Consider the following 16069-nt stretch of genomic DNA (forward strand, 5'->3'; position numbering starts at 1 on the left):
TATCCCAAGCCTTCTCCCTCCCACTTATCCTTGCGCATTACCGAGCCAAGTATTTACTTGGTCAAAAAGTGTGTGTAAGTGGCCGGAGTCCAGAAGCATGCGAGATACGGATATGAGGGGGGTGAGCGGTGAAGAGCGTTAGGAAGATGGTGAAGACCAGCAGGACTCACCAGGTTCTCCACACAGAGCCCTCTGAACTGCTTGAACTTGCTGGCGATGAGGAGCTGGGCGCTTCCCACCGCACTGCGCACCGTCCCAAGCACTGCACACCAGGGGGACGGGGAAAATCATTACAGGCTCATGTGAGGACAAGCAGAGCAGCTGCACCAGACATGCGGGTTGTGTACTGTGAAACAAAACGAGGCCAACACCAGCCGTGTCTGGTTTGCATATCTTTTGCAGGGAAATAAGATATATGCACGGGTTTCCTATGGCGCGTAGCTAGCACAAACTACAACTCCAATAGGAAAGCGCAGTAGAACACAGAATACGGTTGCCTATCAACATGGGGAAGAAGTGATCGATCTAATGTATAACAACAAGCAGGGGGATTTATAGTTTTATGGAGCATCTACTGATAGGTGTATTTTTGGATCCATTTATTTTTTTTACTCATGCATATTTAAGGCCGCTGCAGAAGGGAAAGCAGCTCTGAAAGCCTCTGTGGTATTCCGGGAGATGAAACGGAGAGATAAGCAGTCGGCTGTGGCTCTGCTTCGGCTGCACCGGTGCTTACTTAATGCCTAACGAGCAGTGCTACTGCAGACCATTAGCCATAATAAGCCTGTCTCCTTGTCTCTCCGCCATGTCCTCCCCCCTCCCCCATAGCCACTCATGCCTGAGACCAGAGGGGTCCAGGCCACTCCAGTGTCAACTCAAAGCCTCGTTTGTACACCTAAATCAGATCATCATACAGAGAGAAAACCACGGCGTCATCTGGCACCCTTACCCTCTTCTGAGAGCGGGTTGTCTTTGGTCTCCAGCTCCATCTGCTGACACCAGCCCTCCATGCGGCCCGTCTCCGCCTGCAGCAGCTTCAGGAACCAGTTCCCGTCGCGGAGGCAGGCGGGTGCGGCAGACAGGGCGTCGCCTGTTCTCTCGTCCCCGGGCTGCGCGCTGCCGTTCTCCGTGCCCAGGCTGGGGTGCGGGGGCGGGAGGGATGAGGGGTCCAGCGCCGGGTCCACCAGGGGCTCCGTGGGTATCCTGACCATTGCAGAGGGCGTGTGTTTCAGTGACCTCGGGGCGCTGTCGTCGGCGCTGGGGCCGTTGGCATTGGTGTTGGTGGCTGTCTGACTGTTGGTGCAGTTGACTGCTGACGGGGCGTCCAGGGAGTCCTGGGGCTCTGACTCTGTATTCTGCCTGGAGGCCATGCTGCTGTCCCGGCTGAGACTGGACACACACACACACACACACACACACACATACATTAGCCATCAAACATATTCAGACAAGTATGAATGATTGAGTGGAGGAACAAGGAAACGTAGCTGGGTGTCTGAGCCCAGGCCCTGGGTGTGCCAACCTCATAGTTGAACCGCCTTGTAACTAGTAACTTATAACCCGATCCAGGCTTGATTCTGACCTGCGATCCTATGCTACAGGTCATTCCCTCTCTCCACTCATTTCCCAGCGTCTGTGGTGATTAACCTAGCTTTCTGATTATGCAGACGTGTTAATATGGAAATGATTGATTATCAATGACATATTATAGATTTCAGCAGCGGAGGCGAGGCAACCGGAAACTGGAGCCTATTTCGTCCGAGTGTGGCGAACGAGGGTAGCGGGGAGGAGACGACACCACATAAAGCAAAATGGACTGCTGCCTTCAAAGATTGCACGGCGCCGCGGAGACGAAATGTGATTAGAGCAAATGACAATGCGCTGGGGATTGTGAACGACCAGCCTCCCCGCTACAATGGTCACTTCACTATTGTCAGAACCAGAGCTACAGAGCATCAATCAGGGCCTCTGGGCTGACTGCTGGGTGACCTTGGCCCCCGACTCTGCTGGGAAAAGCTAGTGGGTCGCGACAGGGCTACAGACAGCGGCGCGCTGAGGGCCAGTCAGCCGGATTAAACGGGCTGGAGAGGAGAAAACAAAACAAGGTACACTAGGAAGGAAAAGGCCTGGAGCCTCACAACCTCGGAAGGAACTGGTTATGAATAAGTGAGCCTGATCTGATGGGAGTAAATCATACCGCAAAAAGAATAGAAACGTAGATAGATTTGAAGGGGGCTCGGATTCCTAAATGCATTCATCTTCTTAATTGCAAATATTCATTTACAATAGTCATTTAACTTAATAATACCCTCCAGACTCTTTCCGATGCGTAGGAGGAGCTTTGGACTGATTTCTATCATTAAAACTGCAGGGCTCTGCAGAGCTCCAGACTGCGACCAAATGGTCGCATTTTGCGGACAAATGGTCGCATTTTGCAACCAAAATGTGAGATTTCCGGTATGCGACAGAATTTTACATCTAGTCGCACATGTCTTTTTTTTTTTTTACACATTACACAGGGAAGGGCGCGTCAAGAAATCCGGAATCTGTAGCAGGCCAATGAGTGTGAGAAGGATAGGGAATGGCTACTGTTAGTGGCTAATGTGTGGAGGGGGAGGGTCCTAGAGATTAATTATCGAGCGTGGGTAAACGTCTCTGTGAGCAAACTATTGACTCGTTCTTCCGACCAGCGGCTAGTGTGCCAGATCCTGAGTCCTGCACGGGTCTTATTTTGCAAACCCGCACCTGCAATACTTAAAAGCAAGTTTTAAGTATTTCGACAAGTATTTCAACAGTGTTTCAACAATTGCGCGAATTACATTCTGCACCCGACCCACTATAAATTGATATTGACCGCTGATTGGGGCCGCAACCGAAGGAAATTTAGAAGGGCTGTCCCTTACTCTGAATTTTCTGAATCAGATCTGCCTTTTCAGTCCAGAGATTCGACTATTCGGCGGCCGTGCGGGGCAGGTCTTTTGGAGGTTTACAAAATTAGTTTTCTTTCTATTAACACTCTGTATTGGTAGGCTATAGGCCTTTTATATATGCTTGCGCGTTGCGCACATTACCTTCTCACCTGAACAGTTTATCAATCAAACTCATCGGAATTGTAGCCAACTTATTCCTGTCGGGTTTTAATTAGGCTAATTCCCATAATGCGGTCCGATAATGAACACTGGGCTCATGTATAGGCTGGTGGATAATCCACTATATGAGCCCCGTGTTCACGATCTGATTACATTTATTGAGCCCGAAAGAATACACAGCGCTGTTTCGCCACACTGACTGCGCTCCTAGAGGAAATGTAGAAATAATGTAAGGGGAGGCAGCCGCTTCCCTCTGCAAGATTCTGTCTAGCAAACTAAGTTACAATGAATCAATCGCCACAGTGACATGGACAGTGTCTCAATAAAGCTTCTCTTTATTATTATCATTAGAGCTATGATGCAAATGGTGAATGTTAAGCCTGCGGTGGGATCTGTACGCGCAGTTTGCAATTTATATTAACAGTATTATAAAAAAAATAAAAAGGAAGACGGCGGGAAACCCCGCAGTCAACTCAGATTCTCTGAGTCGACTGCAGGGTTTCCCGACGGATGATTTGAATCATCGACTTTCAGGGGACAGCCCTAGTAATTTCCATAACGTTTATTTTTGATTATAACTATATTCAGTTTAGGATTGTTATGGTCTCAACCAACTGTCACCGAGCTCGCACTCCAGTAGTCTGAATGCGTGAGCTCGAGCACGCTGCAGTTCACTTACCGGCCCCATGGGCCAGTAATGAGAAGGGAATTCGTAATTCATACACATAGTACCTTTAACACGCTATTAGAATAACTCTATGGCAGAAAGTAGAGTCCTTACGGCCGGCCGTTCTCCACTTGGACTCCGATGGACTGGAATCTGAGCGGCGAGGTCAGGGCTAGAGCTTTCTCTCTTGGGACGGGCACCACACAGTCCACCTGCCAAGCACAACAAAACGACACTTTATCCACAGAAGCCATGTGTGCATGCACTGACAGTAGGAATGACCAGGATCAATAACACGTTGGGAACCATGCTGTGAAAAGGGGCCACTGTGTTACCTGTATTCCGATGGAAGACAGTTTCCTCTTGGGCTCGCTGATGACAAACTTCTCTGAGATGAGCCTGCAGCTCACGGTGTCATTCTGGGACTGAGTAGAGGCAGAGGTGGTGGTGACAGTAGTGCTGAGGGGGGAGACAGCGGAGAGGGCGGTGGTGTTGGTGGTCGCGGTAGTGACAGGGATGTCTCGAGGGGCAGGGATCGGGGTCACCGGGGCTGGAGGGGCGGTGGTGGTGGGGATGAGGTGGGTGACCGAGGCGGACAGAGCGAGGCCCGGGACGGAGGCGGGGAGAGGGGCCACGAAGGCGGGGACGGGCGTGTGGGTACAGACGGAGGCCGGGGCCGGGGGCAGGGTGCCCTTAGCCAGAGTGCCGGTGCGGATGCTACAGAGGCTGTCGGAGGAGTTGCTGCGTCCGGACTGGCTGTTGGCGTCGCTGGCGTGCTCCTGCTGCTCCAGGTAGGTGTCCTGGGCCGACTCGGTGCTGCTCTGCAGCGTGATGGAGATCAGTGGCTTGCAGGTGGTCCGGGGGGGGACCGGGGGAGCCTTCCTACTGACCGCAGCTGGAAAACAAAAGATGGAAATGGGAGGGTTGACGCCGGGGCTCTGCTGTTTGGATTGTTTTCGTCCATGCCAAAAGGGCCAGAACTTCAACCATGATGAACATCAAGCACCCAGCTAGCCATCTATCCAGCTGCAGCCCATTATACAGACACATCAACCGACTACCTGCAAAAACAATCCTGCTTCTTGTTTTCCTGAATCCTCCCTACCGGGCTGCAGAGTGCACTCACTGCACTACCTGTGAACCTACGGACTGTGTTCCATTGACGTCATTATCACACCCTGCCTCCGCCCCCTTATCTCCAGGGACTGATAGTATGGAAACTAGGTCCTACTTTTCATTGGGAGATAGATCCGAGATTGAACAGCTGCTGGATAGAAATATGATCCTATGACATTGTTATCCTGTAGTATTTAAACAGCCTGATGAAGAATACAAAAGGTCATTTGTATTATCTTTAAATAGGGATGCTCCATCTTTCCCAAATAGAAAGAGGGTATGTGTGCTCTAGATTGATAAAAGGATCTTAAAAAAGGCAAACTGTACCATTGAAACAAGCGGAGAAGAGTTATTTGACATCTTACAACATATTTGAACAGCACAACTTGAAATGTCATATTTCAATTTCAAATAAGTGAATTCAAAACGGACAAGTATAATATTTAAATGTTGTGAATTCCAGGGCACTAACATTTCCATATAAAAAAAACACAATGTCTATTCAAATTCAAAAGATTATGACATTGATATCGATCCATACGAATGTATACTGACTGAGCCTAGACTTCCATTTCCACAATATACAGCAACGTCGAGTCATGCACTGCAAGTTGATCAGCTAATGTATAAAATGTGTTTACTCAATTGAATACAGCATATTTGCATAATGTTGTCAATAAAATACGTGTTTAGAATGATATCTTGCCAACTAGCAAGGACACAGGGATTAGTGCTGTCACGATACCAGAATTATGACTTCCATACGATACTTGCCAAAATATTTCAATCGATACTGAAACAATACCACAACAAACTACAACATCAGGAGCGTAGAGCTCCGCCAAGGAGCATTGAGTAGTCTGTGTTCAGTCAAATTTAGGTCACTACTGCAGTGTGCAGGCTAATAATCCTGGGTTTGAGCCTCATCCCCATGAAGTGCAAGACTTGCAGTTCATGTAAGCTGTTTTTGACCATGAATAGGTTTTTCACGGTCATAGGGTAAAGAAAGCTTCTACATAGCATGCAGTAATCTGATGTCTTGTATACTTAAGTTTATGATTATTTTGTATAGTTAACTATATATATTATAAACCAAATCACTCATTAAACAGCATAGTCTTAACTTTATGGTTTGACACAAAATCGCTATACTTTTTTTTTTTTCACAAATGTTTAGTTACTTTGTAATCAATTGTAAGAAATATCAAGTGTTGCAGTGGAGAGCATAGCTGGCCTGTCGAAAGAAGCTCGGAAATTATGAAGACTGAAAAGGCCATTGAAAATATCCTGTGTTTTGCAGTGAAGCGCGTCTTCAAAGTAAAAATTAGACGTTTTTCCGCTTGGACTTCTTCCGATAATGGCAAGCAACAAACGCATTGTTTGGTGTTGAACGTTTTTTCATAGAGATCAACCACTCGATGTACTGTGAATAAAATAAGTAGAATGCTTTATTCAGACAAATACTATGTGCCTTCAGTTTATAGAGTTACATGTGCTCAAATTAAAGCTAGCATGCATATGAGAGAAAATAATAACTGATGACATGTCCACCATGCCTGCAGGGAGTGGATACAAAGCACTGCATACACTGTCCCACGCTCGCACATCGAAGCAACTCCTAGGAAATACGGCTTAACACACTTAACTACTGCATAACGGAACTAAGAGAACTGGGTTTTGTTTTGTACCATTTTTAAATGGCAGGGTATTGATTGGGTTCCTGTATACCATGCAACACTAACCTTATTAAAGTGCAGTACACACACTCATTTACAATGCAATGCACATGGCATTGTTCAGAATCATCAACTGCTTTTTCATGCATAAAATAACAAAAGTTGAATACGATATTTTTAACAAAGTTATTTTGTTGACATTCAAGCCCATCTTCTTTAAAACGGACTTAAGCGTTACCTAAAGTCTAGTCTTATTTGCTTAAATGTTACATTGCATGGACTGACACTTCACTGTGTGTCAGTCCATTCACCTTAAAATAGTTCAGACTTTATATAATCCCGGCCGACAAACGTTGTCCGTTGAACTACTGTCTGGAACCCTCTCAGACAGACAAATAAACACTCACTCAATAGATCTCCCAACACCCCGAAAACAATGCAATAAAAAAATGATTCACAATTAGGCCCGAGAGGGGCTTACTCGTCAGCGAGCCGGATCTGTCACGCAGCCAAGGAAAAGTTCTGCCAGGAGGAGGGTGACTCTTACTCCGTCACCAGTAGCTAATTGTAGGGTTGCGGTGGGCTGAGGCAGGCCAACTAGAGTGAAATAACATAGTCGTTCTACAGAGGAAGAGGGAGGGGGATATGTATTTTAACAGCTGGATGACGGTGATTAATGACTGTTTGAGAGACTCAGAAAAGTGTTATACTCCAGGTCCAGTTCTTCTAGGGTGTTCACACGGCAGACGCTTCGTGTAGGCAAATCACAAGCAAGCTTAACATAAATATGAAATAGAATAATCCATCAGTCGTCATTGGCTCTCATTCTCCAGCGTTGATCCAAATTCCTGCCACAGCACCCTACAATCCCAGGGCTTTGGAGTTCAGGCGTGAGGCCTGTGACTCACGAATACACCCATCGTTAAACGCTGCCAACATGAGACACAAACAATGACAAAAAAGAAAAGGTCTGGAAACAGCTCCACTGATGTACACTGTCTTGTCTTCCAACAAACACTCCCGTTGGACCGTAACAGTATTTTTGGCTGAAATCCATCAACCAACAAGGGGAATAATGTACTATATTGTAATCCTAATGACCCTCAGAAATGGCACACATTTTTGGAATACCTCACATGAATAAGAGGGCATTTAAAAAAATGAATGTGCCATTTGTGTTGTGCTGTGCAAATATACAAATATGCTCCAATTACATATTCCTGACGTGATCTACATTTAAAGCCAAGAATTCATAAATGGGAGGAAGGGAATGGATGTGAAATCTATTCATTCTAAGCATCACCAAATAAGGACTTAATATTGCTTGTGAGCATCAGGTCTTTACAAAGTGGGCCACGTGCAGATTACCGACACCCTTGGGGAAGGAGCCCAATCCAGTCTCGTGTCCCTGGTTGATTTGTGCCATCATGGCCCGCTCAAACACCACTACCAACGGGCTTGGTGCCCAGCGAGTAGACCGGCTGTTTGTGGTACTGGCTACATCCATTTTTTCGGCTGATAATCTTCTTCGGACATAGCAAGAGTTATCTGCTGGGGCAGTCTTCGTAAAGCCAGAGATGTTGAGGATCCATTAAAACCAGTTACAAATGTGAAGTTCAAGTGTAGAGATCGATGGATTTAGGTAGGCCTTAAATACCTCATCATTCTTTATCAACCCCATAGCGCTATTTTGCAACAGTCAGTCTGCAGCTGAATGTCAAGTACTTTTCATGCATGTTCTGCAGATGTAAATACCTCTTTACTCAAAAAGTGCTGTTAACGGACAGCTGTGTGTCTTAACCACTTAGGATAATGGACATCCCTTCCTGATAAGAAGCGTCTCCCAAGAGAGGTGCAGAGTTCACATTAGGCTTGCTCATTTTAGTCCTACCGCTGACAGAGCAAATGCTTAAAACACAGGCGCGCATCGGTCTGAGATCCGAGTAGGCAGTGTTCAAATTGTGAGTGATTATCTGCTGGCTGTTCCAGTGTGCCCTGAAGCGTGCCCTTGTGATAGATGCCATGGCACTGTTCACGCATCTTTCCGTTTCGGTTTTCCGAAATGGGAATACCGGAAAAAATAAAAGGTTTCAATTAATGATATCCAAGGCGCTGCACCGGATCTTTCTTGGTCGGAGGTTAAAGAGGGTAAAAGCTATAAAGCCTTCTTCCTGCTGCAGGATGTGCATGTCTAATAAAACCATCCAGCCTGCTGTTGGCTCTGTCATCTGCAACAGATCGATTGTGATTATCCATCCTCAGTGTAGCTACCATCTTGACAACCTTGACCAACACTTAATCCGGTCACGCTTAAACAACACTTGGTCAAAAGTCTTAAGATTCTGCTTCAATCGAGGCTTTGTCCCAAATGGATATATTACCCTTTGCTTGTCATTTGCATCTTCGTTTGCAATCCGTTTTATTTACAAGTTGATGCGTGTATGGTAGTAAATATTTAGAGTGTGCTCAAGCTTGTGTTTATGGAACAACGTCAATTATAAATGATCGGGAACAGGAATAACCCCATTGGTGTCATGTATCTTCACCACACACTTACTCGTGTAAAATATGTTTAAATCAAGCTTCAGTAACAGATAAAAATAATAAATAATCTCCCAAAAATATAATTAACATATTGGAGAAGACTGCTTATCCAAGAAGTCCCCACTAACCCACCGACACACATTTTCTAATTGATCACATTTGTCTGTATTTTTGTCTAGAAAAAGTGTGTTAATTTGCATCAGGCTTGAGTTGACCTCAACATTCACAAAGCGTGAACCCAATATAAAAGTTTTCCTAATTTGGTACACACAGGCACGGTGATAAGGCCTTCTATTTTGCCCAACAAAATAGATAGTGTCAACCTGTAGGCCCAGAAAGGCAGGAAGTAAACAGTCAAAGAGAGATATCTATTGCATGAGACAATAAACAGCCAACCAGCTTCTTTGTTTGAAGAGAATAATAGATTCTTTCAAAGCAAAAAGAAAACAGAGTTTCAATGACGATTGATAAAGCAAAACATAAAGCACTTCTGACAGCTAGGGTAGCAGAACTTGCTTTTAAAATGCAGAGCTCAAGAAAATATCAAATTACATTTCTCAGTCGACTATTCATAGCGCAAGCATTTCCTTTCACTAGGATGTCCTGATAAGTCCTGAATCACCTAAACCTGATAGATAGGTTACTAGTACTACCACCGGATTACTGAACAAGTGCCACTATTGTTCAATGTGTCAGATACAATTGGCCAAGGTGTGATCATGACATGAATGTATTCATAGTGACGAGGGTAGGAAGTCTCTGTACAAAATATATTTCTAAAGAATGTGCCACTGCTAGAACAATACACAGATTGTTTGTGTAGTCTAATAAAAACAAATATAAATCAAAAGTATGTGAGATGCAAGCCTGTAAAGAGGTTGTTCAAAGCTCAACATGAGTAGATATACAATGTGGCATGTTATTGAGACCCCATCTAAAACATCAGATACCAGATAACGCTGTGCGTACACCTGTAAACCTGAAACTGCTGCTGACCTTATTGTGAAACTAGAGTCGGCTTCACCCACTGAGTCACACAGATTACCTCATCCTGGATACTAACAGGAAGACGGTGAGGGTGACTCATAGTCTATCAATGCAATACATGTACAATGTCGTTTGGCATATGGAGCACGTATCTAAACTAGATGCATTTCTCTGACACAATAAAGGCAACCAAATATCAAAAAAGTAACATTACATAGAGGCTAATCATGGCATGAAAACAAAAATGCAATTATGAATAAGATCAATATTTAGTGCCCATTAAGAATGGAGATTGTTCTATTAGGGATGATTCTGAGTAGTACTAAATAAACCAGTGGTCCAGTCAGTGCAGAAGACATCCACTTCCTTGCAGGCGTTCATTTGACACCACTACAGCTGGAATATCTCCAAGGTTTCCAGGCACCAAATACCGAAGAAAATAATAAAATATGGATTATGTCCTCACGTCTGAAAAGTACTCTAGACAAGCAATGAGAACAGATGGCTTAAGAAAATTACTGCAATAAACAGCTCAACAGGTTCTGTGACATGATGCCAGGATCCATTGCCCAAGGAAATAGATTCTAGTGCAACAGCGTTAACTAAAAGGGAGGAGAACAGCCCATGGTTACCAAGCAGTTTACTGCAGAAGTTTACTCTAGAGTTATTGACTTGTTAGTTGGGACTCTATCTTCAGATGAACATCTCAATTATTGGAGCACCATAGATGATAACTGTACACCTTAACACAAGTGTTAAATGTTTGTGGAACGTTTTGAATAAACGGTGTCAGCCGCCTATAACTTTAAGGTTACCAGGCAAGCTCTCCCCTCATGAGCTGCTGGCAGGGCTTACCGTCAGATCCCGACAGCAGAGAACGGCGGGTTTAATGAAGAGACGTTTAATAAACCTAGCGATTACACCCATATCCACGTTGACGATTCACCACAGTACAGTGTTTAGGGTTAACATGCCGACCTTATACACTCACGATCTTTATTGTATTACAGAACCCGTGATGAGTAATTGAACTGGGGTTAGCTGCCTTCACGGCCAGTTCACATTGGGAGAAAACCAGGCTGAAAGCCAGTATCCAGATGTCGGTCATGTACTTGTAACAAACGGAAGCAACGTTTAGCGTGTTTTTCCACAATGATACTAACAAATCATCTGTGGGTTGGTCCTTCATGTTGGGCCATCAGGAGTATAATGTGACTGTTATTCAGCCCAGTGGCTAGCATCTTAGCCACTGCTAACGACACGATTTCTCCCCTTTCTTTCCACGGCGGCGGTTAGCCGCCAGAGTTAGCCGGCTGCTAACCTTCATAACACGACAACCAGTGTATTAACAACCGCGCTTCGTTCACTTACCGTCTCGTAAACGTCTGGACTGTCCTTAGCTCTATTCCATTCAAAAAATCTGTCTCGATGGACTGAAGCGGAGGGATGTCTTTCGTTTTGTCTCACACACACACACACACACACAACGGCGCTCTGAAGAAAAGATTTGAAGAACACGCCCTAAACAATGAGGATTGGAGTCCACGTTTTGCCCAGAGGCGCACGGTGAACGCGATTGGATGATTCCCGTCCTCGGTGACATCGATAAGCCAGGCGATTGGTCCAGATGAGTCATAGCCTCGTTCATGCGTGTGCGTCAATGCAGGTACGTTCCATTTGTTTGACCAGCGCAGCCGCGGGAAGGGGAGCTCACAGTCTGGACGCGGACCCGTAGTGGGCCGGGGGTGGACCGGAACTGGACCGGTACTGGACCGGACCCATGGGCTCAGGACCGGGCGTATATAACTCAAACGGGACCAATAGATTTCACCATGAGAAATCTCCCTAGCCATATCGTTTTATATAGTACCTACACTGATTTAAATCGTAACTTCAAGTTTCACTTTCTGCTGGTGGTTCTCGATATATTCTGGTACAAACCACACATTTGATTCCACTATTTTATATTATTGAATATTCATATATAACAACATTTTAATTTGTTAACGGTTTAGTGGCGGTGTTGGCGGTTTAGATATGCATGTTTGATTATATGTTCAAAACACTCAATAAATTACAAACAGACCGTGGTTCCATATTTTCTTATTAGTCCTTACGTTACTGTTAAGTACACCGAACACTTATGAAACAATGCATTATATATACATATATATATATATATATATATATATATATATATATATTAATATATATATTAATATATATATATATATATATATATATATATCACAGGCGCTGTGTTATTTGATAAGATAACATGGAGAAAGAGCAGTCAGCACTTTTCATTTCTTCAGCCTCCAATAAACAACTGAATACATTTATAACCTCACCCCACAGCGTATCCTGGGTGTTATATACTCACTGGGGTGGGAACTATAGGCACACCCCGTCGAGGTGGGCGGGGGTGAGTCCGAGTCCATGGAGGCCGTGTCGTCGTCCTGGGAGCAGCCGGCCTGGATGGCCCGCAGGTAACTATGACTACGCGAGCGGAAGCACGTGGCGGCCGGAAGATCCAAGGCGTCCACCGCCTGGGATTCACCTTCATAGTATGGAGGAACAATGCGACCGCAGACCTGCCCGCACACCTGTGAGAACACGCAAACAGGTCAGGTTTCATAGGCATGCACCCCAATGCCGCGCTCACTAGACGGGAGTTAAAGGTCAGCGAAGAGGTAGAGCCGTCATTCATTTTTCTTCACATGAATGGGCCTAATATTAACATGTCTAAACATAACCAGACATATTTGGTTTGCCTGTTCATATAACTTTTTCTTTCAACCGGCAAGTTAATTTTAAAATCTCATTCACATGATGCTTATGTGTAAGTTCTATTTTCTATTCATTTGTGGACAAGATAACTCAAAAAAGCATGCGTAATGTCGCGGTTTTTAGATTGCTATTCATGTTTGAGTGACATTACGTAAGTCTCATAAATGCAATGCATTATAGTTGAGATTAGACAACTTTGCTCCTCTTGCATCCAACTAAAACTATGTAGAGAAGGCTGGGGAGGCCGTACCTGAGCACCAATGCCTCTGCCGAGGGTCCCAAAGCTGTGTTTGAAGTCACTGTTCCAGATGCAGGGCGGAGCTTCCACTGGACCCAACAGGCAGTCCAGGTTGTCCAGGCTCCGGTTCGTAGACTGCTCTTTTAGATATGGAAGCGAGCTGTGGGGTGAGGTGTTTCAGAGTTAATTCCCCAAAAACAAGGGGGTTTCCCTGATTGAAGACATCAAGCAGCATATTTTTTAATGACCCCTGGTATTTTGTAGTTGAGATGAAGGGGTGAGATGATTTTAGGTCAAACTATTCAAATTAGTGACTAAATCTGGATCATGCAGGTTTTTGTCTGTGCTGGGTGCTGCTGCTGTTGGTGGGATACACGCAGGGACAAATAAGTAGGAGGTGTCAAGAGTGGAGTAACTTTATACCATTAGGATCAATGATGATGTAATGATGATGTAATGACCACAAAACAGGTGTCACAGGGCGTGTCACAGGTCACTAAAACATCACTGAGGGATACCTGGAAGGTACATTTCATAAACCAGAGAAGAGGAAGGGCAGGACACCGGGAAGGTTAAGAGAACAGAGAAAACAGTGGCAGGCCGTGCTGGTAGGTGCTGGGGGTAGTTAGTGGTGGTAAGAGGTAGGGTGTGGGTAGGTTTGGGGGCAGAAGTCCACACTAGCCCGACCGTGCCTACTAGACAACACTGACCTCAGCTGCTGCATAGAGCATGCACTTTGTAGGGGACACCAGAGAAAGTCCTCCCGCATGAGGTTGTAGCAACGAGGCCTGTCCGTACAGACGTAGGGGTAAGGCACAGGGCAACACATTTCACCTATTTCCTTTGTCAATAGGATTTGTCTTTTTTTCTTTGTTGCTCTTCTTCTTAAAGAAAATATATTTATGTGAAACAATGATAATATGATTTTAATGTGTTGATAGTTTAATAACGATATCATAGTATTGCTTTGCTTTGAGTGCTCTGATGTTGGTTTAAGTTTTCCTTGTGGCAAGATGCTGCCCCCTGGTGACCAGCTTTTCGGACAGTGTCTCAGAGATAATGCATAAATAAAACAGCATTTTGAATTTGTATTAATTATGAATGAATAATTCTTTCACGTTCGATTTTCAACCAAGCAATGAATGAAAAAATAAACCTACAAATTAACCTTCTTACTGAACTAAAACGCTTTAGTTCACAATGAAGTTTAGCTTAGCCCTTTGATTCTCTTTATATTCCTTTTTATTGCAATGTTGCTCACACTAATATACAAAAATAAAGTTAAATCGTTTGACTCACTGAGCGACTCACGGTCCTTAATGGATGAAGCATCAAGTTGTTATTATTATCACGAGCGACGGTGGGCGGCTAGAGGAAGCAGCGTCATGGGACTCACTTGTGAGGAAGAAGAGGAGCGGGCTGTTCGCTCAGAGACAGGTGGGTGGCCTTCAGGTAGCTCTGGCGGCGGGCTGCCGACTTGGGCGAGGGTTTGGGACTCCCCTCCGAGTCCTCCTCGCTGTCCTCCACGTCGCCCATGGCCTTGACGTAGCTGCCGCTGCGCATCCTCCTGCAGGGGATCTCTGACCCCCCAGCCTTGCCTGGGCACAGAGAGCCGGACCAGTCTCCCAGTGGAACCTGCAGGACACAAACATATGTATACATATATATATATATATATATATATATATATATATATATATAAATATGTATAAATATATATACAGTAGGTTATGTGGTCATGTGATCCTCTGTTTAAAACGTGTTAGAATGGGCCTTACCGCACATGGATGCATTTTATACGTTAATGTTGTAATGACCTAGAAGTATTGGCTTGATTTGGCCTTTGGTGTTATTAATTCAGTATACCTAATGAAGCATTGTGTGGTTGTGCAGTACCTCAGTTAAAAAATACAAAACTCCATTCCCAGAATAATATCTGGCACAGAGAAAGATAAATAACAATACTCGTTAGAGCTCTCTTTTATAATATGATAAAAAGTATATTATTAATTAAAAATGGGCAATTAGGAACCTTTTTTTTTCTCTATGTAATTTAATTAACTCATTACCGGAAGAACCTGAAAAGCCTTTGCCAAGCATTCCTTAGAAACGAAAAAACAATTAAACTGAAAATTCCGGATGGTGATTAATGATATCGATCTGCTGGCCAGATTGCTAATGAAACGGAAAGCTTGAAGGCCCACCTGAAGGTATTGCTGTGCCAGGTCCTGGTGACACGACTTAGTCGATTTCAGTAGAGCCTTGTTGACCGAAGCCGAGCCCTTCTGTAGGACCTGCCTGGCCTGGGTGAGGGTCAGCGTGGACCAAGACCCCCTCTTCACCAGCGTGTCCCCCTTACCGGCCCTCCCCCGGCCCTCCTCCGCCTGGCCCTCTAACTGCATGGTCCCTTGGCAGGCCAGGAACTTGAGGTCCCCGCTGCTCTTGGACGTCCTCAGGGTGTGGGATGCCGCGATGGTGTTGTAGCCCTGCGGGACGGGGTGTCGGAGCGCGGCCTGGCTGTCTGACACCGCCCGCCCCAGTGTCATCATGCTCAGAGGGTTGCGGTACCCCACCGCATTGAGGCCCCCGGCGTCGCTGTCCAGGCCGTCGTCCGAGCTCCACAGCGCTATCGTGTTGGGCCTCGGCCTCTGCTTGGACCCCTCCGTCTTGCCCCGGTCTTTACTCTTGCTCCGGCGGGTCACCCGGCAACCGGCGTCCCCGGCGTCCCCGGCTCCGCCCGGCCCTCCCGCCGTGCGGCCGTTCAGGCTGCCCTTCATCACGGAGCCCTCCAGCGACTGGGACTTGGCGAAGAGCTTCTGGACCGAGTGCATGAGGTGGCGGATGCGCCCGGGGCTCTCGCTGCGCTGCTTGGACATGCGTCCCCGGTGGAACTGCAGCGTGCTGAAGCCGTCGCGCTGCAGGGGCAGGTGGCGCTCCAGCTGGTCCAGCAGGTTGGAGGGCA

General features: G+C 45.7%; 2 protein-coding genes across 2 annotated transcripts in view; both read right to left on the minus strand.

Moving 5' to 3' along the window:
• LOC132471665 (6-phosphofructo-2-kinase/fructose-2,6-bisphosphatase 2-like) overlaps positions 1 to 15920 on the minus strand; it is a 33161-nt gene extending 17241 nt beyond the window's left edge. The window contains exon 1 of the mRNA XM_060071081.1: positions 15910 to 15920. The gene's annotated coding sequence lies outside the window, so the exon portion shown is untranslated. The remainder of the gene's footprint in view (positions 1 to 15909) is intronic.
• dlgap4a (discs, large (Drosophila) homolog-associated protein 4a) overlaps positions 1 to 16069 on the minus strand; it is a 43697-nt gene that overhangs the window by 1077 nt on the left and 26551 nt on the right. Inside the window, exons 2-10 of the mRNA XM_060071289.1 lie at positions 15312 to 16069; positions 14504 to 14742; positions 13818 to 13895; positions 13120 to 13267; positions 12459 to 12685; positions 4092 to 4641; positions 3871 to 3968; positions 950 to 1389; positions 171 to 262 (exon numbers count right to left, since the gene is read on the minus strand). The exon at positions 15312 to 16069 is cut by the window's right edge and continues 535 nt beyond it. Of these exons, the coding sequence (XP_059927272.1) occupies positions 171 to 262; positions 950 to 1389; positions 3871 to 3968; positions 4092 to 4641; positions 12459 to 12685; positions 13120 to 13267; positions 13818 to 13895; positions 14504 to 14742; positions 15312 to 16069 (2630 nt within the window). The remainder of the gene's footprint in view (positions 1 to 170; positions 263 to 949; positions 1390 to 3870; positions 3969 to 4091; positions 4642 to 12458; positions 12686 to 13119; positions 13268 to 13817; positions 13896 to 14503; positions 14743 to 15311) is intronic.

Source organism: Gadus macrocephalus, chromosome 1 (genome assembly GCF_031168955.1).
Source record: "Gadus macrocephalus chromosome 1, ASM3116895v1".
NCBI classification, from domain to species: domain Eukaryota; kingdom Metazoa; phylum Chordata; class Actinopteri; order Gadiformes; family Gadidae; genus Gadus; species Gadus macrocephalus.